This window comes from Coccinella septempunctata, chromosome 1 (assembly GCF_907165205.1).
Source record: "Coccinella septempunctata chromosome 1, icCocSept1.1, whole genome shotgun sequence".
In the NCBI taxonomy this organism is placed as follows: domain Eukaryota; kingdom Metazoa; phylum Arthropoda; class Insecta; order Coleoptera; family Coccinellidae; genus Coccinella; species Coccinella septempunctata.
In genome coordinates, this window is record NC_058189.1 from 66,568,891 (window position 1) to 66,596,566 (window position 27,676).

Sequence of the window (27,676 nt, forward strand, 5' to 3'; positions counted from 1 at the left end):
GCGATGCTTCTACCCTTGCACGCTCTTGGTCAACATTCAAACATTTGGGGATCCATTTTGCAGCAAGTAATCCCATGTCCAAATTGACGTGAACTATATGATGAACGCGTTTGTATGAAATATTCAGTGCTTCAAATATCCCTCTTAGCCCAATTCGACAGTCTGATAAAATCATGACATCGATATTTTCGGGGACTGACACAGAAACTGGCCTTCCCGATCGGTCATCATCTTCAATGCAAAATTTACCCCTTTTGAAGCTTGCAGTACAATTTTTCACGGTCGCTTGAGAAGGACATTGATCACCAAGGGTATTAAGCATATCTTCGTAACTGCTCACCTCTTAACCCTTTTAAATAGAGGTTCTTGATGATGGCTCGATACTCCAATTTTTCGATTTTCACAATTTTGGTGGACATATTCTTTCTTTTAATTTATTGCGTAACTCTGGTTTACTTTTTTTACCTCAAACTTCACACTGACACTTCTAATGAGTTATTGTTCGTAACGCAATATTTTTGTTATGCATGGAACTGGTCTAGTCTAACTAGATATCAATACATCCTCGTACGATTTTTTTCCATTGGTTCGGTACTTGGTGATCCATTTTATTTTACCCTCCTGCAACTCTTCCTTCACGCAAGTTTATTGGCCTCTTCATTTCCTTTGTTTTCAAGTGATCTGAAACCTTTTTTTGCGCCCTTACTTTTTCTTGAAATTATTTTATTCGGCGTTTTGAACAACCGAGTGAAAGGTGCATATCACCTACACTCTTATCGTTCTAATTAGTGGGGAAGTACGAAAAATAAGTCATAATAATTATGCCAGTCTATTTGCCAAGAATTACGCGAAAAACAGCGTGTAGATTGTCAGTTTTTGTAAATACCAAAGGTCGATTTCGCTTGATGTATTCGACCAATTTGTAAGTGAATTTTCAATGCTACGAGCACGATGTTATGTAGGCGATTAGACATAATTATTTTAATGAACGAGAGGCGAATAGGTTGCTTGTGTATACAAGCGGTTTTTCTGCTTTTTTCTACCGTTTTCCGTGTTTTCAACGTTGGTGGTCCATTCGATTCAACATCTATCGCTCTGTCAGATAATAGTTGCATGCAAATTTTTACTCGCACGGAGTTACAAATGACGAAACTCTCCAACGAAATTTCTGGGGACACGAAAAGTTATCAAAGAATAGTGACTTCAGGAAAACAACATCTAAAGTCTTCATTAAGCCCTCAATGCCCCTCTTATTAGTTCGAACTCTTATGAACAGACGCCAACAACACCTCCAACAGAATGTTCTTTCCTCCTGACTCATGGTCACCATTCAGAACCCGTTGAGGTTAGTTAGTAGCTTGCTTCGCACGAAATTACTCAACCGAACATGACATTCGAAATTAAATTATAAATATTATATCCGATGCCCAGCCCACGACAACGTGAATGATGCCCATTGTGGATCTACAAGCACCAAGGATTAACAAGGACCTCTTGCACAGTCTCTCTGGGTTTTAACGGAATAAAATGTGTTTTGTCATAAATCAGCGCTGTGCGACGTGTCTGTATAACTTCATTACGGATTATTATATTAATCATTGAATGCTTGTTGACCAACAATGCGTTTGTGACCGTGCTTTCGTGGATGGTTGTGTTTGTATGGATTTTTATTCTTCTCCTTCTTTAGACGTGACGCGTTACTGGTTTCTAGATCGATTCAGGGATGATCGTGGTCGTTATTGATGGTATTCAGCAGTTTGCCGAGTCAATCCAGCTCTAATTAACGACTCAGGTATTTCTCTCAACCGCTCTAAGGCTTTTGAATGAGAGGACTGGGATTAAAAGTATAAAAACTTGTCGACAGAGTTGACATGGGATCAGAAAGATCGAAAATCTTTGGGTCAACCCACTTGGGGGAGATTCTGTGACCAACTTCTTCACTACTTCATAATACACTGCTCAAAAATCGAGATGAAACTGACAGGTTATACAACAATGGCAATTTTTGGTCATAACCGATGTAATAACTCAAAATCTAGAACTGATAGGCCGATTCTGTTTTCAGATTTGGATTAGTCAGGAAAAGAGAGCTTGAGAATGTGCCATCCGTTTTCTTCTAGCTATAGTTTTCAAGATCTCTTCAGTAGGCAACGAATTTTGCCCACCCTGTATAGAGGGCGAATCTATGACCCGTACAAATGTTTTAGCAGTAGATTCTTGACGTCAAAAGAAACACTTTTATCCTTTACCATTTTTTCCGAATCGGCTCGGTTTACAAGATACAGCCTGTTGAAAAACCATAAAAAAATTTTTAGTTCTATCTCACAAACGGTTTTATCTAATGACATGAATTTCGTAATTAAGTTTTTCATTTCTTTGATGAATCTATTTCGAACACAAGATATCACCCACGTCTTCTAGTTCTCTCATTATGACCATTACCTACGTACCATAAAAATTCCAAAAATTCAAAGAACCCAACTCTTGATTCTGAGTTAAAAGCTATCTAATGAATATTTGAACGTTTTGTAAGATAAAAGTGTTCTTCATATTTTCTCGTATAATGCGCCGTTTTCGAGTAAATTGATGTTCAAAAATAAAAAATATCTGTGATAATCGGAAAATTGGTTATTTTGGCTGGGTGCAACTCCGTTTAAAAGATCCAGAGATGTTTAGTCTCACAGCTTGTTATTCTGAAAAGACTTTTGTTCCTCCAGAGGTGGCATAGCTCATTATGAAAATTTAAAATGGCTATAACTATTTATCAAGGCCGAATAGGAAAAAATGGTATAGGAAAAAAGTGTTTCTTTTGACCTCAAGAATCTTCTGTTCAAAAATTGGTACGAGTCAAAAACTCACCCTGTATAAATATTATTATCTACATGTGAATAAATTATCCACAATGAATTTCTTTGAATGAATATCATATTTTTTTTATTGATCGATTCCAATCTCACATATCACATCTATTCGAGATTTATCTGTAGATATCAAACTGATATACTAATAGTTTCAACAGCTAGCGTTTCAGAAAAAAAAATTCTAGTCTATTTATCGATATATAAAACGATATCAGGAGAGAACATTGTTTAACAAGCACAGAATAATGAGTATTTATTTCCCATGAGTATGTATATGATATGATAGATTAAACTATGGTCAGAATGGTGATGATCTACCTCAATTTTGTAATTTTTTGTGCAAAATACTATTTTGACCGTCAATACTGTAATGACATCAATATCGCATCTGAGACGGACATGAAATAGGAAACATTCAATATATTTCACTGTCAAATCACGAGCAGTCTTCTGTTATAGCTCAATTCTCTGTCTCGTAGAATTTGTTGGCTGATGGTCAGATGAAACAAATCATGGAATTGAGAATAAAAGTGTTGAATCTTTAGAGGAAAATAAATTCAAAAACCAATTTTCAATTTGAAACATGTAGATTTCGACAAAAAAAGGCAAAATATTCTTAACACTGAGAAATTTTATACGTTAAAGAAAGAGGAATCATTCTAGTACCAGTGAATATGGATACATTAATCTAATCATTTCGATTTGTAACAATCTGAGAGAACCTAATTGGGCTTTTTACGACGCTAAACATAAAAACAAATATTCCTAATTAAGTGTTTTCATTTGCCCCCTGAAAAACAAATTTCACGCTCTACTGAAGTTTCTTTATTCAATGCTACACCGTCGTTATAGGCCCAATTCACACGTAATATACAGCCTGAAAAGGGACGATAGTAACCGGTCGTAAATCAATATAAACGAGGCCTATGATTGTTTTGGTAAACATTTCATTTTAACAATGATGGTAATCCTTATTGTTTGAATGTTTTCGTTTGGTGCAAGGCTTCCAACCTTGATCTCTCAAAGGTGTCAAGGCTAAGGTATTAGACTAACAAAAATTATGTCTGCATTGGAAGTAAATAACGATCGTACAATTCGTTTAGTTTTGATAGTTGACGTATTTCATTATACAGATTTACCTGAGCAGTTTAGATTGACAGAAAACTGCAAGAAATTTTATTTACAGCAGAGATGTTTAAATGGGGAGTGTACTTAATCAATCAGCTTCCACGTGGTTGAAATCAGAGGGTGATTTGATATCGATGAGGTACTCCATTTTGTGTGGAGTGGAGTGTGGAGAATGCATCGCAAAAGCCGAACAAAACCGTCCAGAGTCGCTTGTCAAATGGGATATTTTACGATACACTTTAACTGCCCTCCGAAATGCAAACAATAATGCAACTTCGGAATAATACACGATTTTAATATCAATAAAACTTGTTCACAATATCGAGTGTGGAGTCTGGATATCGTTATGGGCGATATAAAACTAGAAAATAGTTTAATCCCGAATTTTATCGATATAAATTCATAATTAACAAACGCAAATGGAACGAAATAATAAAATCAGTTAGATTAAATCGAAAATATCAATTTAGGATTTCAACGTTGATGGATATTAACATGTTTCATTTCTGTGACAAGGGAGCGCACCTCCATTCGGTTGGTTTCGATGAAATTGTAATGAAGCCGTGAATTTTAAAGCGATTCTGTGTGGTTTGAAACAAAGGCTCCGATTGAACTGCTCATTAAATGAAATACGGTGTTCAATAATGGAAATTTCGAGTTTATCAACAGGGCTGAAATCTCTCAATCAAAATATAGAAGATCGTATATAAAAACAAAAATACAAGAATATTAGGAAGGACATGAGAGAAGCAAAACGAAGATGAGTAAAAATCTGCACTCTGCATATTTCGAAAGACCATTAGGGATTTCTGGGAGAATTAGATTTAATTATTTCAAGAAGTCTTGTCCATATGAAGTGAAAATACAAAAAAGTAAGTAAAATAACTCAATTGAAGTATAGACACTTGTTTGTTTGATCTCAAGAATCTGCTGTTAAAATATTTGTACGTGTCAAAGACTCGCCCTGTATAGGAGTGATATTTCGTAGACAATATGGAATACTCCTTCTGACGAAAATGATGTATTTTTTATGAAATATCTTTAAAACGTCACATTTTCAAATAACCATTCCAACCGTTTCCAAAAAAAATTATTTTAAGCACTTAAAAATAAAAAATAAAAATGGGTATTTAAAGTATAAAGCGTTTTGTGAGAATTGTAAAAGCTGGCGACATCGACTGCAATATGCCTTGATAATAAAGGACAACAAATGCATTATCTTGATGAGATAGACAAAGATGGCTGTCTATGAAGTCTGCGACGAACGAGGAAGGTCGTAAAATTTTATGGGATTTTTATGGCCGGTTGCAGTTGAGGCTCGCCAGTAAGTAGGCGCCTGTAGATAAACAGCTGTTATTTTATAAACAAGCTGATCGGACATTGTTCTTTTCATTGTCATGTATGCGCTGTTGCCAAATCGTAAACTCCGCACAAAGCATTTTAAATTTTAAAACCCCATATTTGAAGGATGATTTTGAATAGTTTCCGCGGTGAATTTGAAAAAATCATGAATGAAACTCATACTTATTCAGTTTAAACTTGCATATGCAGTGATAACCCAAATTGAGCAGAATTCCCCATTGCAGTGGGCATCTTCAGGGGGGATATACTATAATGGTGGTCAAATGTGCGAAAGAACCCTAAAAAGGCCAACTGACCTATCAGACAGATCAATCAAGATGCGTTAAGCCCGTTTAGTCTAAATGACCCAAAAAGATCTCAACACTGAACTTAATTGTCCATCAAGTCTCCCAGAAACTTCCTCACGCGAGAATTTTCCAACTAGCAAAGGACGCGTGCGTGAATCACGGGTCTACTTACCGGTGAGGTGTAGAAGGGCGCCTGGTCAGCGCCCAAGGCGGGAAAATAGGCGGCCATTCCCTCAGGATAGGGCGCACTGTACATGGAGAGGGCGGGCAGACCTGGAACGCCGCTTGCAAGTCTTTGATAACCTAACAGTTCATATTGACACGAACACACACTTTGGCCGCTTATGGGGTCCGTGAAAATTGGTCTTCCGGTGTCGCAACACCTTTGTGCTGAAGATGGCGGAGTACCAGCCGCTGGCGCTGACGTGGTTACCGCCATGCTGGAGGAGGGTGACGAGGACTGGCTTGGACCAGATTGTACTATATTCTGAAAGAGACAAAATCGTTTATAAAAACAAAATATTCAATGCAACAATAATAAAATTACACTATAGTAAGCCGATTGACAAAAAAACAACAATGAATAGAATTATATAAATTCGGAGACCAAAAACACAACCCTTCGCTCTATGAGTCGATTTGGTACTACCATAGACATAGAGACATGGACTGTGCCTTCCCTTTATATCTATGCATGAAATACGGTCAAAAAAAGTGACAGAGAGAAAAACACGTCGGGAATGCAGTTGTCTTTTTCTAGAATTTTGATTGGTCTACACTCACCTCTATGTGAACCATTGAACTAAGATGTGAACAAAAAAGAGAAAGGTAATGTCCCGACGAGCTTTTCTCTCTTTCTAATAAATAGCCAATTTCATGCTGGCATTGCTCAGTCCATGTCTCTATGTCTATGGGTACTACCCACCCCTGTCTGTGGTCGGTGCCAACCTCACTTTCCTCAATCTGACGTTAATCTGTGAGAAACGTCAGGCGAGAGTTTATTCTGTGATGAAATTTGTTATTTCTACCTGTATGGAGCTTGTTTCTTGTTGTTACCGATATAACATGATGCCATTTCGATACCTATCGTCTCGGTGTTTTACACTAACGAAATTTGCTTACGAATAATGGAATTAGACGCCATTCAAAAATCGTCCGTCGGCTATTGTTCGAAACTAATCCATTGTTGTCTTATTCATTAAAAGCTTTTTATGTATACGTTTAAGAAAGCAAATTCATGTGGAATATTTTAAGGTTAATTTTCGATCGATTCACCTTGATTCGATTACACAGGAAATTAATATTTCATGTCTATGTGACTATTCGACTATGTAGGAAAAAAAATTCCCAATGGAAAATGTTGAAAGTCGCTTGACGAATCAGAGGTCGTTAGTAATGGAGAATAATTGACATTATACGTGCAATGTATTGATTTTTGGACAGAGGTAATCGAACTTTCAAGAGAAATTGCCAATAAGTATTTTATAATCAGTGATCAGACAAAATCAGAGTAAAAATATCCGAAACTCCAGTTTCAATAATTCATTCTACATTCAATTTGAATAAGTATCGAGCAGAATATTTATAATCAATTCTAATATAATTCATGAAAAATTCTTAAATTGAGTACCATCATTCTATAAAGGAATTCTACATCTTTTTTTAACAGAAATCACTGTATTCAACAGCATAACGCGGGAAATGTCTCTGATGTCTCCTGACTCTGCTGTATTTATGATTGGAGTCTTAAGAATTTTATTTTTAACATATATTATCTGCATACGAAAAAATCCAAAGACTTCAGGTCTGGTGATCTTGCTGGCCAGGCAATAGAACCATGCATTTCCATCCATTGATTCCCGAATGAAAAAGGTTTTTTTTTTATTCCATATCGTTTTGATATGAAAGTTGGCCGTATCTCTGGCAATGCTTCATTTTGCAATTAATAATGAGCAAAAATTGATCTCCAGCACCTTTAGTATTTTAATTTTATGCCCACTTCATTCATAGAATATGAGGGACTCGATATATTTCAACATATATACCGGGTGAGTCTTTGACTCGTACAAATATTTTAGCAGTAGATTCTTGAGGTGAAAAGAGACACTTTTTTCTATAACATTTTTTCCGATTCGGCCCTGATAAAAAGAAATAGCCAATTTTAGTTTTTATAATGAGCTGTGCCAACCCTGGAAAAACAACCTTCAGAATAACTAGCAGAATCTGGGACAGTGCACATCTGTGGATCTTTCAAACAGAATTGTATTCAGCCAAGGTACCTAATTTTTCAAATTTCACAGATGCTTTTTAATTTTTGAACATCAAATTACTCGAAAACGGTGCATTATACGAGAAAATATGAAAGATGCTTTAATTTTACAAAACGTTCAAATATTCATTGGATAGCGTCCAATTTGGTTTCAAGAGTTGGGTTCTTTGAATTTTTAGTATTTTCATGGTACGTAATGGTCATAATGAGAAAACTGGAAGACGTAAGTGATATCTTGTGTTCGAAAAAGATTCATCGAATAAATGAAAAACGAGATGAAAAACTATATTTCAAAATTTAAAATATCATTTTTTATGGTTTTTCAACAGCCTGTATCTTTTAAACCTAGCCGATTCAGAAAAAATGGTATAAGAAAAAAGTGTTTCTTTTGACCTCAAGAATCAACTGTTAAAATATTTGTACGAGTCAAAGATATATTTTTGAAAAGCTAATTTTTTTGGTAGAATATGAGATCAAAAAAATAATGCAATCTTATTCAAAATTACGAAGTTGTTTTTTTTCACCCTTAGTATAAAGCCAGTTTGTAACAGCCGAGAATTCTCTACCAAATTTTGGTAAGACAACGGCAGAGATTATTTTGTATGCAACTGAACAGTAAATTCTAGCGAAAGTGCGTAAGTAAGGGTAAAGAATTCACGACGCATGAATTCTCGTGTAAATTCAAAAGAATTCTCTGGAGAATTCTCTACCAAATTTTGGTAAGACAACAGCAGAGATTATTTTGTATGCAACTGAACAGTAAATTCTACCGAAAGTGCGTATGTAACGGTAAAGAATTCACGGCGCATGAATTCTCGAGTAAATTCAACAGAATTCTCTCGAGAATTATCTACCAAATTTTGGTAAGACAACAGCAGAGATTATTTTGTATGCAACTGAACAGTAAATTCTACCGAAAGCGCATAAGTAACGGTAAAGAATTCACGGCGCATGAATTCTCGAGTAAATTCAACAGAATTCTCTGGAGAATTCTCTACCAAATTTTGGTAAGACAACGGCAGAGATTATTTTGTATGCAACTGAATAGTAAATTCTACCGAAAGTGCGTATGTAACGGTAAAGAATTCACGGCGCATGAATTCTCGAGTAAATTCAACAGAATTCTCTGGAGAATTATCTACCAAATTTTGGTAAGACAACAGCAGAGATTATTTTCTATGCAACTGAACAGTAAATTCTACCGAAAGTGCGTATGTAACGACAAATAATTCACGGCGCAGGAATTCTCGGGTAAATTCTCTAGTGAATTTTCGACTGTTGCAAACGGGCTTAAGAGAATTAAAAAAAAATTAATATAGTTCAGTTTGTCCAGTGAAAAAGTGCCTGTACAAAGTTTTTATCGTTTTTTGACATTTTGCAAAATAAAGAATTTATGGTTCGGTTTTTGAATCGATTAAATATCGAAATTTGGTTATATCTTGAAGAAAAATGAAGATATCGTTAAGCGTTTTCCAGTAATGGACTTTTCACGAAAATAGAGCCCAGGACGTTTTTCCCTATCTAGTCCAGAAACAGCCAAAATCAAGCAATTTGGGATATATTCCTGTATAGACGCAAAAACGATTTTGGCGCCCGGGCGCTAAATTAATAATAAGCGTCCGCACACTAGACGGTAAAGTACCTAATTTTTTCCGTCGATAAAACCAGAAATCGTAATTCGACAGGGTGAAACCCGTCGACTAAATCCCACCCTACACACCCCTGAAACGCAAACGAAGCGTACAAATTCAATTATGGCGGCTCGCGACGCCCGTTGCGTGCAGTAAATATCAATGTTGACGCGCGCTAGAACGAAAACTGTATCGTTTTCCAAATCCGCACATTACGCGTCTAGGGGGGGCGGAACGTACCCGCGGATGGCGAAAATATCGCCCCGAATACGATATTCCCCCAGCCAGCCTATCGTTAAGGCTCCGCATTATCTACCCCCGAACATCTTACCCAACTAGACGACGGGAGCAAGTGAAATTATCTCAAATTACGTTAACGTGTTTTTCGGGAGGCGCAGAGCGAGAAAGGGCCTTACGGCGCAGGGTATAAGGGTCAGGTTCGCAGGCCGGGCTTCGTTGGGTAGGCAGACAACACCGTGATACTCACCGGGCTGTAATAACCGTATTATTTATTTACCCGGGGGGTTGTGCACTCAAGCGTGCCCGTATTCGTTCGCCATTATTAAAAATAAATCTGCTTTCGGCTTCGTTTTGCAGCTCGGCTGCATCGACGCTGATGTTAATTTATTGAAGGAGTTTTGTTCGCGATTTTGCGTTCTCGGGGAATTTGAGGCGTTCAGGGGTTAAGTATCCACTCTAGCAGGAGCTTTCAGGCAAATAACACAGATAGGTACCAACCGAGCAACGTATAATACAAATATCTCTAAACTCGCACAAGTCTTTAGGTCTAGAGAGCTTCTGGGAGGTACTACCTCTTCATCAGGACATTCCAACACAGAACCGTTCCCTAGAACACTGTTTCGTCCTCAAAATGACAACCAAATTCCTACAAAATGCTCAAGAAAAAGATGAACATTAAGTAGTTGTTAATCCGGACTAAATTTATTTGAACGGAAAGGTTGATCGGTCAATTGTTACAATTTTGGCTGTTTATTGTCTCAGCCAAGCTTTCAGATTTCAGAATTGATCAATATGAGTAAGATGAGATGATCCTCCCACGATAAAACGCCTTGTCCTTCCTCATTTTATGACGTCACTCGGCCTTATTTTCCATTCCTTCTTTTTCTTGTGTTTTTCTCTGTTTTTTAACTTTTGACATTATTCATTTATGTGTCTTTTGACTTGCTGGATGTTTCCTGATGATATCTAGATATATATGGAGATTATAGCAATAAAGAGCTAAAATTGTAACAATTGACTACATACTCGATCAAGTTTTCCTTTCAAAAAGTTGAACATTCGACGTTTTTCCCAATGTATTAAGAATCAGAGATAATCTTTTTTTAAATACTGATTTAATTTGTGTGTTTTCTGCAGGAGAACTCCAATTCCTTTATGAAATATGAAAGTCGTTTCTGGGAATGTCCTCCTCCTTGCTTCAAAGACTTCTCACATCTTCTTTTGACAGATTCAGAAACGTTATAATTGAAATGAGAAGATAACGACATTACACCGTATTTTGCATGAAGACTTCTAAGGCTTTTAAAGTTGAGTTAACACAAGAACTTAACGGGTCGTTCATCAGCAACGTCGTATCTTCGATGATTGGGTCTTTGAAATGCATCAAAATGATCAGGATTTTCACCGAAAAATCATCTTTAGAGATGAGACCCATTTTCACCTCGTTAATGAGCAGAATTGTCGAAGTTTGGGCTCGGAAAATCTAAGAATGATTGTTGATAAACCTCTTTCCTCAACGTATCACTGTTTGGTACTATTTTTGGGTTGAGTGTGATTGGACCTTACTTATTCGAAAATGAAGCTGGTGCAACTGTTATGGTGGATGGAATGCGCTACCGAGCTATGATTAATGATTTTTTATGGCCGGAATTGGAATATTGATGTGGACGACGTTTATTTTCAACATGAAGGCGCTATGTGCCACACAAGCAACGAAACCATCGCAATTTTGCAAGAAAAGTTTCCTGACTGTGTTATTTCTCGGTGATCACAATTGGCCACTGAGATCTTGCGATTTAACACCTTTAGACTTTTTTTTGGGCTACGTTAAAGATATGGTCTATGCCAATGCTCCACAATCGAATCAAGAGCTTAAAGATGGAATTCGTGAAGTTATCGAGGTCATACAGCCACAAATGTGCAAATTGGTCATAGAAAATTTCATAAAGAGGATATGGTTCTGCAAGCGTAGCCGTGGCGGCCATTTGACCGTTTTCGTTCTCCATTATTGATGGCATACCTTCCTCTTCATAATGAAATAATCATCCATTGATTTCTCTTCAAAAATACTCGATTTTTCTTAATATCAAAATGAAACCTATTATTGCAAAACCCGGTATTTCTAAAACTGACATATGCAGAAAGATGAAACCTGACTTCTTCCGAAAAAATTTGATTGAGGTTATGAATGAATTGGTTGAGAAATCACTGGCCTAAGACCATCGTAAGAGGGTTATCAACATCTTCAATTTTCTGATAACACGTCATCTAAATGGACAAAAATTGATGTCTCTTTTACAAAATGGAGAGACATGTGCCAGTGGAGACTCCAGCCAGTTGAGATAAAACCCGTACAGAGATTCGTGGAGCTTCTTTCATCACATTTTCAACATTGCTGATTAACTGAAGTTATGTTTACGAACTTGTATGTATAATCAAAGAGAAATGACACAATCAAAACATGAATGTCGTAGGTATAATAACAATTAATTAACAAATCGAATACAATTAAAAAAAAAAGACAAGCATGAGCAACGGACGTTAAAGTTCGAAAATCAACTAAAATAGGTAGGTCAACACGTCATATTTTGTTGACCTACCTATTTCTTTATCCACTTGGAATTGCCCAAAACTTTAAGGCCTACTTGAACGTCCAAAATGAACCTGCGCCAAAATGAGTCTTCCTTTCACTTTTCCGGACACAAATTTGTCTGTTCCAACAAACATCCTTTGAATTCCAGGCCTTATCTCCATCCTCACGACATCTGCCATACGCGATAGACATTAATTTCGAACTAATTAGAAGCGCTGCAGGAGACAAACTCCTTCGATTCCCATCGTCGAGATCAAACTCGACGATAAAACCATCGAAAATAGAAATGAAAACACCTAAAACAGGTAATGTTAATTTCCCACAGAAGAGGGAACCTATCCTTCTTCTTTTCCGGTCTAGGCAGATGTCACCGAAGGATACGGGAACAGAAAGACGTGTATAAAACGTTAATATTGTCTCTCTTACTTGATCAAACATTTGTCCACTATGTTTGTGCGCTCCGGTAATGATTTCCACTCATGCTGGTAATCAAATTCGATGTTTGCTGGTAATGGGTACTATTATGATGCTTCTTAGGCACTTTGAACGGACGAACAGGCTTGCTTTGGGTAATCTTCGATAAGGCGGAAAAGATCACGTGTTTACCATACCGGTTCTTTCGAATGGAGGTTCTAAACCCCCCTTCCAGATCGAAATCAGCAGTTTCCATTGTAATTGGGGGAAAACACCAAGTTGATATCGTATCTGCGTGAGCAAGTATATGGACAGCGAGCAATCTATATTCGTCTATCGAACGTTGAGATAAAAGCAGGGAATAAGTCAAGTTCATTAACTAATTATACTGGAGGTTATCTACGCAGGTCATTCTAATGTGTCTTAAGTAATGGGTATATGTTGACGGGATGTTTTTTCATTCATAAAGCGATATCAGCTCAAAACTGAACGAAATCTTTGTTTCTGACAGCATTTAGAAAATCGGGCTTGTTGGTATGGGTTAAAGTTAAAACGAAGAGAAAATTCTGTTTTATTGTTTTGAAATGAATACTTAGCAAAGCAACAAATGTGGTGGTTTATGAGATGTAAATCGTAAAATTTCCCTCTAAAAAATTGCTATTACATATTATGATAATTCTGTTAGTTCTAAGAATATGTAACCCTTCTCAATTTAGCTTATACAGGGCGCCAGTAATGGTCAGTTATATCAACTTATGTTCTATTGTTCTTATCTGTGAAGATGAAACCGAGCTAAATATTGAAAGTTAAAGAACACACCTTTTATTTTTAATTTATTTTGCTCAATGTGATATTTCTAAACCGTTTTCCAGACAATTGCAATCAAAGTTACACTGCACTCATACTAATTTCAATTTATGCATCTTGAAATAGTAAATAGGCAAGTGGGTTTCTGTCAAATGATATCATTGGCCAGGTTTTTAATCTCCCTGTATTGAAGTTTACTATCACACCCTGTGTGTGTTTGGCTTAGTCTTTATATGATAATATGAAGTATACAAGATTTCTCTTTCGTTAGAGACCATCCTGTAGATAAAAATATGTGCAAAATACAAGTGAACAATCTATTTGAATCATATCAGAATTGCATTATACCTTATCTGGAATTTTTTCTGATAAGATGAGTATGTGGCGATACGTATCCAATAAATTTCGAGATTTGAACGAAAAGCGAAATCAATGTAGGTTTTAAATCTTACACATTGAATTTACGCGATTAAAAATTCAATTCAATAATAACATGTCGTGAAAATGTTTGAATTCTTGTATAAAATAAGATGATAATATTTTATTCACAAATTTCCAATTTTGGAAATTTTATTACACCAAACCACAAAACCTATATTGGGCTATAATGAATGTATTGTTTTACTGTCATGGTGCTTGGCTTCATTCTTTAATTTCCAGTTATATCATTAAATTTATAAGATTTAATGTGCATCAGCACATATAGTTTTTGACTCGTACATATATTTTAACAGTAAATTCTTGAGGTCAATAGAAACCCTTTTTTCGTTTACCATTTTTTTCGAATCGACTCAGTTTAGAAGATACGGGCTGTTGAAAACCCATAAAAAAATGTTATCTTCAATTAATCTCAAAAACGGTTTTATGGAATAAAATGAATTTCGGGATATTGTACGTATTTGATGAATCTTTCTCGAAAACAAGATATCACCCACGTCTTCCATTTTTCTCATTATGACCATTACGAATCGTATAAGGTAGCAAAAATTCAAAGAATTCAACTCTTGAAACTAAGTTAGACGATATCTAATGAATGTTTGAACATTTTCCAAAATAAAATTATTTCTTCATATGCGCCATTTTCGAGAAGGTACTTTGATGGTCAAAAATATATGTGAAATTCGAAAAATTGGGTACTTTGACCGAATGCAACTCTCTTTAAAAGTTTGATCCATTTCCAGTTAAATGGCCAACTTAATTGAGATGAAATTCTGAAAAGCATCACAGTAGGATCGACATTTTATAGAAGATATGAATTCAGGACATGGTATTTGCCATAATGTATGTATAATGTCGTATAAATTTTTCGACCAGCCGGTGTACTGATACGGAGTTGCATTTCTCCTTGAGAATCGGTGTAACGAATGTAAAAAAACCAATGCAAGGTACCAATTCATTAATTTTTACGTCTCCGGCGATCATTACAGCAGTCGTTACCGCGTTAAATCGACCAGAAAGACCGCAAAATGAAATTCTTGCCCGAAACCGAGCTGCTGTTGGATTCATTAGAAAATGAAAAAATGGAAATTTTCATAAATTTTAATTAGACCGTTTCCCAACGACCCAACTTTGAATACGTTCATTATTTTGTGGTATCGCATTGTTCTGTATCAGAAATATTAATTGTCTGAGGAAAGCCGAGTCTTGGACGCCCCCCGAAATTTCGTATGCCCATTCTGGGCATCGAACATGTGAATAATTCATCCGAAATTGAGTATTATTTATGCTTTCTCAACTCGAGGAAGCTATAAATTATGTTAATCAGTCTGAAACAATGTGAATTGAATGTGTTTTGAAAATTTTTCGTGAAATAGGTAGTCTATAATGAGAATTTAACATTGGAAGGCTTATGTAATGCTGCCTCGGACACTAATCATATTTCACTTTGGGATAGCAGATCTTGGCTGTGATACGGTTGCTCATTAAGGTAAATTAATGTTCTACAAGGAATATTAGAATAAATATTCAAATAGGCGTAACAATAAGCCAATGTGGCTTGCTGAAAAAGTATTAGAACGTTTAAAAGCACATGATGTACACTCCATTCAAATTTATTTTAGCAGTCGGTTGGCCATGAAATAATTTTCTCAAGTTTTTGTAACTAGAACGGAGTGAGGTTGGCACTCATGAAATGTCGTTAATGTCATAACGCCGTTGCCACAACTAATATCAATTTTTATTACGAAAATGCCGAAAGTGATTGAAAAAAGAGAGACAGAGTTTCAGGAAGTACTATTTAGAATTCAGGTCCGCTCATTCAAATAGTTATACTCTGTTATACTAAAATCCACAATACGTCAGACGGTAGCGAACATATTCAATGTAAGAGAATTTTTATGATGTTTCATCTGAATCTAAACAATTTATATTTCAGCTGAATATTTCCACAATCAGAAAGATTGTGAATGAAGAGGATAACAAAGAATTTCCTTCAATTGGGAGACCCAAAAAATTGGTGGCATTTGAGAATTTTATGTTTGAGTGAATTGATGCGAAAAGTTTACTACAGGATTTTCGATGAATGTCATCGTAGAATAAGTTCCCGAAAATTGATTTTCCTATTTTTCATTTGACTTGTCCTTTACATTGTAAATGTCTTGAGGTACCAATAAATACCTACTTATTATTATTATATCAATGATGAACAGCCACAAATACGCGCCAGTTGTCCTGTTGATTGTTTATTCATGTGAAATTTTTGTTCAAAGGTGAAGTTCATCTTGATTTGAAACTTCTTTAAATTCCTTTTACTTACATTGAAGCAAGATGATTTTTGTTGAATATTTAACATTCTTGTAATTATCTGTCAATTCCTTCGGGAGATACCCATTCTCAACCACTGCATCATATGCATTTCATCTTCGGGTTAATATTTTTGAAATCTACAACTGATGTAACGTATTCAAACTTTAGCCAAAGAAGATAACGAACATTGACTCTCCTCAAGCTAGTGCATATTAAGATATTATACTCTTGTATTTTCCATGCAAATAACTGGATTTGGTATGCCTTCAATAAGTATAAACTTCAATTATGTTCGTCACATATTTTCCGAAGAGATTCGACATTGCGATAAAATACGTAATAACAGAAACTCTTACGTAGAACGGGCAACATATCGTTGATTTAAAACCCAAAAATGTTTTGACAAGCGTCATAACCCCACATTTTCGTAATATACAGAGTGAAATGTGTCAAATTTGCATGGCCAACCGACTGCTAAAATAAAAGTGAATGGAGTATAATTTTCTCCACTAGATTCCTTGAAATAGAGGCCTAAAGATGATTTATCGACGGATTATACAGCGTGATGGACGCCGATAGATCAAACTGCGATTTCATAGCCCGTATCTGTAAAAAATGCCCCGCCATCCGTCTATTTTTATTGATAGGGATAGGTTACCCCGCTTTTTTTCGACCGTTTTCACCCGTGTGTGAAAAGCGATAAAAATCCCAATGAATTTTCGAACAGCACGTCACGTTTTTTCGCGTTTTCAACCTGACGTTCTACGCCGGTAAACTCGATGCCATTTTGATGCCTTGTAGAATTGACTGATGTGCGTTATTCATACGGACGAGAAATTAAGGGAATCACTCAATATCCTGATTTTATGGAGTTGTTCGTTTATGTTCTTTAATAGGTAAGGGCGGATCTACCTCATCTTTTTAGGAATTTTTCGAAAATCGAATTTTGTCACCAGTACCTCCCAGAAAAATCATAGTACATAGATATAAATGTGATACATAGATATTCTAAAAGAGCAACTCCTCTAGTAATAAATCTCGAAATTTCATCGACCACGATGCAACCGTTCGGTCTTGACGAATTTTTAACCGAGCCCATCTTTTTAGAAATTTTCCAAGATCAATTTTTGACACGCGTATCTCCCAGAAAAATCGTTGATTTAAATGTTATACACAGTCTAAAAAAGCAACTCTTTTAGTGATAAATCTTGAAATTTCATCGACCATGATATAACAGTTTGGTCTTGACGAATTTTTAACTGAACCCATTTTTTAGGGAATTTTTCGAGGGTCGACTTTCAACACACGTATCTCCTAGAAAAATCATCGTAGATCTGAATGTGATACATATTCTAAGGAAGCAACTCTTCTAGTAATATATCTCAAAATTTCATTGACCTCTGTGCAGTCTTGACGAATGAAAAATCATCGTATCTGCATGTGACGTTAATTTACACCAAACTCTAATAGAAATGCGAAAAATTGTAATATTTGATTCCTGATTTGGATGGTCACCGTCCTTCTATAAACAAGAATGAACGCACATCATGATAACTGCTGAAAAAAAACAGCTGCTTTAGCTATTTCTTTGTGTAATTGATGTATTCTGTCCATCATTTTGACTTATTCAATTATCAGTTTTGTCCCGAATGAAAATTCTCTATTTTCCTGACATAAATCTCTTAATCAGTCCATAAATTCAAAGCTGGAACGGATTACGGCCACACCGAGCGAAAGGTATACCGAATGTCCCATTGAAACGCAGTAAAAACCAAATAGACGTAACAAAAGGCATGAAAACCTTGGTCCTTATTGTGCCCGTGCATTGAGCGTAGTATCGCCCGAAACCTCCCAATATAATTCAGCAGATGGTCGTGACCCTCTTTTGGGCCTTAGTTACGCCGAATTTCACCCATCAAAATAAATATTAAATCGTTATAAATCAAAAGGGGCACACTTTGCCCCCCCTGCGTTATGTTTCCTCGCGCTGTAGCGTCCGTCTCTGTCTGGCACGTAGGTTCTGCGGGGGAAAAGGATGCTTAGGAGTGATGTATCGTTTCCTGGCTCTTATTTTGTGGAAATAAATTCGATTTCAGTTTGTTTATCGGGGTGCTTTTGTCGGTTAGAGGGGATGCTTTGATGGTTTTGGTTTACGCATCGACGCCCGTCAATGCTTGCCGAATATTTTGCCCAATTTATCTCTAGACGCATCTTTTATGCCTTTTTGGTGCATTATTACCGATGGAATTATCGGATATTGAGCGAGGAATGAATATGTCTCCTGTCATTTCCATAAAAACGTTGTTGGATGGTACCCTATGGTCTTTGACTCGTACGAATATTTTAACAGTAGATTCTGGAGGTCGAAAGAAACACTTTTTTCCCATACCATTTTTTCCGATTCGGCCAGATATAGCCATTTAAATTTTTCATTATGTGCCGCCCCTGGAAAAACAAAACTACACATCTGTGGATCTTTTAAAAAGAGTTGCATTCGGTAAAAGTACTCAATTTTTCGAATATCACAAATGTTTTTTATATTTGAACATCAAATTACTCGAAAACGGAGCATTACACGCGAAAATATGAAGAATACTTTAATTTTACAAAACATTCAAATATTCATTAGATAGCGTCACACTTAGTTTCAAGGGTTGGGTTCTTTGAATTTTCGTTATTTTTATGGTACGTAATGGTCATAATGAGAAAACTGGAAGACGTGGGTGTTCGAAAAAGATTCATCAAATAAACGAAAAACTATATTCCGAAATTCATTTCAGTCGATAAAACCGCTTGTATACCCCAATTGTAATAATGTATCTGTATGCCTTTTTGACGTAGGCCACATTTTCTGAAAAATTTCGTGGTTATAATGGTTTTAACTAGACATTTAATCTTGTTAATCGTAAAAGATGAATGTATGCTTTTTTTAAATTAAATCCCCGAGCAGTTTTCAAGTCTTCTTCAGTTTTTCGGATCGCTCTAAAGCTGGTCCAAAAAACACTGCGAAATGACTTTCACAAAATGTCTATAAGTCCATTTTTTGAATTGGTTTACCCTGAACTTTTGTCTGTTGGACAACCTAATTTTTTCAAAGGTTATTTTTAAAAACTGCAGTGTCAGTGTCAACACTGTCTTTCGGACCAAATGTAGAGTGATCCGAAAAACAAGACTTGAAAATTCTTCGAGAATTCAATAAAAAACTCATACATTTATCTAGGAGGGTTTCCAAGATGTGATCTCCACTTAAAACCACCATAACCATGAAATTTATCGTAATAAGTGGCCTATTTCGAAAACAGAATGTCATGTAGATTCAGGATATGATATAAAATTGGGTATTCCCCTTTGAAAAAGCAGAGTAGTATCGTTTTTAACCACAAAAATCATTTTAGCTCAAGAGCTAATTAGAGTGGATCCACCATAGTTTGAATCATTCTTCTACAGGCAAAAATTTTGAAAAGATATCTAGTTATATTGACTCACCCTGTATATGCCATCATTGATATTGATTCATTTGAATAACGTTGTTGGGGAAGAAAAATCAGAAAACAACTAAATGTATACAGCAACAATAAGAAAATCTCTAAAACAATCTTAAAATTGTTATATTTTACGTTAATATCTTAGAACATCACCCTTTGCCTTCTTGGGAGGAATTTCTAACTGATTCACCGATACTTATACAGGGTGTTTGTTGAAAATGCGACAAAAATGCAGGAGGCAATTCCTTGTCCAGAAACATTGTCGTCGTACCTTCAGTAAACACCCAGTATAACAGGCGTTACCAGCGAGAGATATATTTCGAGTCCGTCCGCACGCCACTGAGGCGGTCCTGCTATTTACAGAACGGTCTAAAAAACACTAGCAATTAATGTAACATCCATGTCAGCACTAAGAAACAGACAAGTCATCACTAGCATCATATCACGTAGATGCGCTCCGAGAATTAACAACTCGTCCACGTATAAAATCCTCGTTATCATTAATTAAGCACGAAAATTCCTTCTTATTGACTTTAATATTTATGAACTTCACAATGTGGACCGTGTTTTGCCAGGCTGGAACTACTCCGGCCGGATCCTTAATAATGCCTGCTATGTCTCATGACAATGACAATTGGAGGTAAAAAATAATATCAATCAATTTATTGGAATGGGAACGGCGGCACCGTTATCTGCGACATCCGAAGACGCCATATGGTGGTTGACGGTGCTCGACGGGCTGGAAACTGCATCACGTCGAAAGGAACATTGATATACTGAGCGACATAGAACGTCCCGGACATTTTCTATCTTGAGATCGTGAGGCCTAATGGGATCTGCACCAAGCCAGTCGAGCACTTGGTATAAAGCCCGTTTGTAACAGCCGAAAATTCTCTGGAGAATTCTATGCAGGATTTTGGCAAGAAAAAGTCAGAAATTATTTTTTATGCAACTGTGAATTCTACCGAAAATGCGTATGTAGCTACAGAGATAAAATTTGCTCGTCTTCTCACTGTAGACACTGTGATAAAATTAAATCAACCCTTCACAACGTATTATACGATGAACCAAAGCGAATTGAGGCTAAAAAAACACGATCTTACTTTTTTTGCAACAACAGACGATAACACAAATAACTCTCCATATGTTACTTTTTTGGTAACACCACCAAAGGGTGGGCGTTTGAAAACGAAGTACATAAATGGAATATCACATGAAATTAACTCATTTCCAAAAATTCTCGGACACTTCGATTTTTGATTCGACGAGGACAACTTCTGAGATCAAATTTGGAACCGTATCTTTTCAACCCTTAGTGCTGCAACCCCAATCCCTAAATTTTGATTAGGAAGGATGGGGCAAGTGATACCTCCTTTGAAAGGGCTTTAAATTATGAGTTCAGCATATTTAATTTTTTGTTATTTAATTCATTCGTTTTCGAAATATTCACATTTAAATTTTAAACAACATTATTTTTTCCTCTAAACATGCTGCGTATATCAATCGAATATTTATTCATTTATTCTGCGATTTTGATGATACATTTGTTGTAGGGTTGCCGCACTGGTTTTTCTTGATAAATCAAGTAATTATTTCAATTCTTTCTGTTTATTACCTTATACAGGGTGAGTTATTGACTCGTACAAATATTTCAACAGTAGATTCTTGAGGTCAAAAGAAACACTTTTTTCCCTTACCATTTTTTCCGAATCGGCGAGGTTTAAAAGATACAGGCTGTTGAAAAACCATAAAAAATGTTATTTTTAGTTCTATCTCACAAACGGTTTTATCCAATGAAGTGAATTTTGGGATATAGTTTTTCATTTATTTGATGAATCTTTTTCGAACACAAGATATCACCCACATCTCCAGTTTTCTCATTATGACCATTACGTACTATAAAAATACCAAAAAATCAAAGAACCCAACTCTTGAAACTAAGTTGGACGCTATATATCTTATGAATATTTGAACATTTTGTGAAATAAAAGCATTCTTCTTATTTTCTCGTATAATGCACCTTTCGAGTAATTTGACGTTCAAAAATTGAAGAGTATCTGTGAAATTAGAAAAATCGGGTACTTTGGCTGAATACAACTCTGTTTAAAATATCCACAGATTTGTGGTATCACAGATTAAGCTGATTATTCTGAAGCTAATTTTGTTTTTCCAAGAGTGGCACAGGTCATGATGAAAACTTAAAATGGCTATATCTTTTTAGCAGGGCCGAATCGGACAAAATGGTATAAAAAAAGTGATTCTTTTGGCCTCAAGAATTTACTGTTAAAATATTTGTATTAGTCAAAGACTCATCCTGTATAGAAAAACTAACCGTTTCTATTCTGACCAAATGTATTTCTTGAAATTTTTTCTAATGATTAGATCGATTGGGAATTCTCCTCAATTTGGGTTATCACTGCATATGCAAGTTTAAACTGAATAAGTATGAGTTTAATTCATGATTTTTTCAAATTCACCGCGGAAACTATTCAAAATCATCCTTCAAATATGGGGTTTCAAAATTTAAATCGCTTTGTGCGAAGTTTGAGATATGGCAACAGCGCATACAAGGCAATGAAAAGAACAATGTCCGATCAGCTTGTTTATAAAATAACAGCTGTTGATCTACAGGCGCGTACTTACTGGCGAGCTTCAACTGCAACTGGCCATAAAAATCCCATAAAATTTTACGACCTTCCTCGTTCGTCGCAGACTTCATAGACAGCCATCTTTGTCTATCTCGTCAAGAAAATGCATTTGTTTTCCTTTATTATCAAGGCATATTTCAGTCGATGTTGCCAGCTTGTACAATTCTCACGAAACACTTTAAACTTTAAATACCCATTTTTATTTTTCATTTTTAAGTGCTTAAAATAATTTTTCGTCATTTTCATTCAGAAGGAGTATTCCCTATTCTAGGTGTTCTGTTTTCTACATCACTTAGTGGACATAGATCATAGACCCAAGTGCTCGTTCACTCATCAGCGAGTTTGTCCACGAGTTGCAGAATCCACTGCCAGGACAAAACAAGGTGATGCCCCGTGAAGTAGTACAATATTCTAGATGTAGTCGTACACTTGACTCTCTTATTCATACCGTCCCGTAAAAAAATAAAGGTTCCACCAGAGAGACCAGATCGGAACAAAAAAGGGAATTAATTCAGTCCTCAACATCGCTAAGAGACACGATACTAATCACTCCCTATTCTTCATTAAGAAGTTAACGATTCCCAGCAGACATTACACGAGGTGTATCCGGTAAAATGAATAATCCAGGAAACGTCTAGCTGGCATTCTGACGTTTTTTGCCCGCGTCCGCACAATGCTTATGCCGGAGATCGAAGTAGATGCTGCTGCGTTGTAAATGGCCGATAACTTTTTACCACCGGTCGGAGATTGAATGCGATGAATCGCTCGCGAGGATCTTTTGTGGCACTTCTTCAGTTCCTCTGCCATTTGTCCGTATTTTCTGGGTTTTTTGACGGGGAGGCATTGGTGGAGTGACAGTTGGGTAGACGGTCACAGAGTTTGATCGTTATTTTAGGTTATATGTCACTTCTTCATCTTGAATTCTTAATGAGCTCGAAACGAGTGTGAAAGGTTCGAAAAAATGTCAAGTTGGCTACTTGGCTACCAAATTTTCAAGATGAATTGCAAGTAAACCAGGGTTAGGCAATAAATTAAAAGAAAGAAGATGTCCACCGAAATTGTGAAAATCGAAAAATTGCAGTATCGAGCCATAATCAAGTACCTGTATTTAAAAGGGTAAAAAGGTAACCAGATTTACGAAGATATGCTTAATACCTTTGGTGATCAATGTCCTTCGTAGGCGACCGTGAAAAATTGGACTGCAAGCTTCAAAAGAGGTAAATTTTCCATTGAAGATGATGACCGATCGGGAAGGCCAGTTTCTGTGTCAGTCCCCGCAAATATCGATGCAGTTCATGACATGATTTTATCAGACCGTCGAATTGGGCTAAAACGGATATCTGAATATTTCATGCGAAGGCGTTCATCATATAGTTCACGTCAATTTGGATATGAGAAAAATTGCTGCAACATGGATCCCCAAATGTTTGAATGTTGACCAAAAGCGTGGAAGGGTAGAAGCATCGCGTTCGATCTGTGCTCGATTTGAAAACGATGCAGACTTCTTAAAACGAATTGCTACTATGGATGAGTCTTGGGTACATTTCTACGATCCAGAATCAAAGCAACAATCGATGGAATAGCGACACTCTGGTCCTCCAAGACCTAAGAAGTCTCGTGTCCAAAAATATGCTGGAAAAGTTCTTGCCTCAGTTTTTTGAGATTGCCGTGGAGTAATCATGATTGATTTATTGGATAAGGGTAGAACAATAACCGGAGATTACTATTCGACATTACTGACCACTCTACGAGAAAAAAGTCAAGAAAAAAGACGCGGAAAGCTATACAAAGGTGTTTTGTTTTTACAGGACAACTCCTCTGCACACAATTCTTATGTTGCGATGCAAAAAATATATTGAGTAATAAAATAGTTTCACATTGAAATTTTGTTTGGTTTTATAGTGATCTATAAAACCTCATTTTTTATATCGTAGACCCTGCACCACGCAAAAACAGCGCTTGTGTGCACTCAGAGGTTCAGTCATAGTCCGCTGATGCGAAATGACCTCTTGAAATTGAAAATACTTTGTGTCTAGTTTCATGAAACCTACTCAGACTATGGACTCTCCATAATGGACAAGTTCATAAAAGCTTGCTAACTTTGTGAATGAATATCCGAAAAAACTCTTACGATGGAAACTAAGTTTTTTAAATTATATTTATGCCTTTTGTTGGTCTGAATCGTTTCATAATGCTTAAAATTTTGGCAGCTATGAGAGACTATTTATATTATGTTGACATACTTTAGTAGTTAAGGTTTTCAGTGACGGAAGCATACACGGTAGAACAAAACCAAAAAAACTATCAAATAATGTCAAAACTTTCCTACAACATGAATTCTCCATGATCACTTGGTTTTTATACAGCCTCTTCAATAATGATGAGCTTAATCGGGCAATCAAAGCTTTGTAGAACCCCCTGTTAAATTGCCATATTTAAAATTTCGGTCGACCTCATGTTGATTTTAATGGTAACTACAGATTTCTGAATTCAGGAAACTCGATCGTTCTCTATTCTTCATCTGTAGAAAATAGCCAATTTAATCACCAAACTATCGGTGGGAAAAAGTAAGTTTTCTCTCGATCATTCTTTGATGAAGCTGTATCAGTTTTATAGCAGCGGATTGCAATCCTTTCAGCGATTTCTAAAAACCATCATTTTCCCAAGTAGCATTCCGCTAACAACATAATAGGGATAAGAATTTGATGTTGACAGAAAAGATAGTGCAGTCGCATCCATTTGGAAGAAGGTGACATAACACTCGGTGAAATAGAAACTAAAACATCTGCATATATATGCTGGGAAAGAATGAAGAATCCTCAATACCATTGTTGAAAATTCTACAAATACTTCTCGTGTAGTGCATGATGAAGAGTAGGACAATGCATGGATAGAAATAATGAGAGCCACTCCTCAAACGATTTAAATATATGTTATTATGAAAACTTCACTAAGCTTCTGTGATTACGAGATAGTTGAAGATATTTCCAACAGATTAAGATATAACTTTTATGAAAACTATTATTAAACCACTAAAATATTCTCTGTACCTCGATGTAAACAAACAATAAAAGTCTATTAACTTTTCATTTACAAAAATTGACGTATCGCTTGTTTGAAATAATTCATAGCCATGTATTAAGGTGCGTCTGGACTTTCAAGGCCTCCTCCGATTGCAATAATTCTTCGATGGAGTTCCTATTGGGTATTTTTCTTTCTTTTTCTAAGGAGAAACAAGCATAAGCTGCAAAATTGTATCTTCTCTCTACCATAAGAATTAGCGCGGAATATTCCATAACAAATCGGATTCTACTTAGTCGCTGAATATTATTTGATAACAAATCCATTCCCGAAACAAAAGTCAGCGAAACCAGCCGTCTTCTCTTTTCAAGTAAGCCGAGAACGATCAGTAAACGTCGAATGTTTACTCATCGAAAAGTACAAAGAGACCGCCTGGATATAGCGTATCGCTTTGAAAACTGCTTGTTCAAACAAACTTCTCAAAGAGGCACTTCTTATCTCGGGTTTTGTAGGTGTAAAACCCTGTTTGATCTGCGGGAAATATGAATGAAGGAGGCCATCAGGAAGAGCCGACAGAGCTGAGGAACTGTTAACGCCCACAAGTTGAAGGTTATAATCAGTGCCAGAGAGGGTCTAGCAGCCCTGGGGCTGTGTAATTATGACACCTCGTTTGTTGGTTGACGACTGCGGATATTTCTGATTTATGGTTGTGGTTTAGGTGCTTGTGATGATGGCTTGAAGAATGGGTCTAATACTGGGCCATAAAGATGCTACTGCTACTACATTATTATCCCAGAATAAAGAATACAACTCTTCAATTTTATATCTGAATTCATCTTCATATTAGCCTTCAGCATTCTGAATGACAACAGAACACTTTTCGATAATGGAACAATTAGAAATAAGTTTTTCAACATCGTTTGCAAAGAAACAACCATAAATTATTAGATAGTGATATTCACATAAATTGAATCAAAGTAGAAAATGAAAATTTTAAGATAGGTATATAAAATAGACAACTAGAAAATTCATAGGAAGAAATTGACAAATTCATAAAACGAATTCTGAGCCAGTTTTCTGACCATAAATTCTTCAAGAAAAGCAGCAATACCTATCGATCATTATCCAACGATTTGATGTGGTTTCAAAATCATCAAATTACCGATGCTTCTCGAACGTTTCACAGAGTAATCAACCGACAATTTCGAACCAATTGAAAATGTGGTAGATAGATGGCTAATGTAACTGTCACTTCCTCATGTCGTTACCTTCCTTCAAATGACGTGATTTGAGGTATGGAATGAGAAAATTTCACAAATAATTTACAAAGTAAACTTTTTAATGGGTATGTCGATTTGTTAGAGCGATAAGAGAGATTTTAGTTGTTCAATGCGATGAATGGTTAGATAAATGAGTCGATATCGAGGAATAGCTTTAATTTTCTGTGCGATACAGTTTCCTGATGGAAACGCAACATTTCAGCATAGGGGTCGTCAAGTTCTAGAAAATTTCACGAACAAGAAGTAGTTTCAGAATTTGTCAATGTCAATACATAGATTTCTTGTGAAGAAAACAAGAAATCTAGAAATATCTTGTCTGACGATAAATACGCTAAAACATGTTTATTTGTGAAAAAGATAACTCCTGACAGTATTGCCACTAGTACCCACCACCATCTTGGTTTTGTGAATGCTACTGCTTTTTTATTTTACTGCCGATTTCGCAGCTACGTTTTTCAGATTCAGTTTTATCATTTTCACTCGCATTAGTCGAAGTTGCTTTAGTTTCACTCATTTTATATTTTTACTGAAACATACGTTTCTGTTCTTGCTTGTTAGTGAATATTCTGAGTCAGAATCGGAGCCAAATGGCTCAGCAGAAGTTCTGTTTACTGAAGAGTCAATGTCACTTAAGAAAATAAGACTACCACTTTGTGATAATCAAGAGTAAGTATAGAAAGAAGTTTCAATTCAGTTCAAAGCCAGGGTGATGACGTAGAAAGTGGCAACGTGAAGTTCAATTGACAAAACTGGGTCCGTTAGCAGAGGCGTATTGATAGATAGATAATAGTAAAAGGTAAACTCGTAGGTAATGTTGAAAAAAAGATAACTTAAAATAACTTCTTGAGTCGAGACAAGATTTAATATGCCAAGGAAGATTTTTATAAATTTCTTGACTTCTTCTC

General features: G+C 36.1%; 1 protein-coding gene across 1 annotated transcript in view; it reads right to left on the reverse strand.

Moving 5' to 3' along the window:
- LOC123320088 (homeobox protein caupolican) overlaps nt 1–27,676 on the reverse strand; it is a 59,155-nt gene that overhangs the window by 28,069 nt on the left and 3,410 nt on the right. Inside the window, exon 2 of the mRNA XM_044907261.1 lies at nt 5,811–6,125. Within this exon, the coding sequence (XP_044763196.1) occupies nt 5,811–6,125 (315 nt within the window). The remainder of the gene's footprint in view (nt 1–5,810; nt 6,126–27,676) is intronic.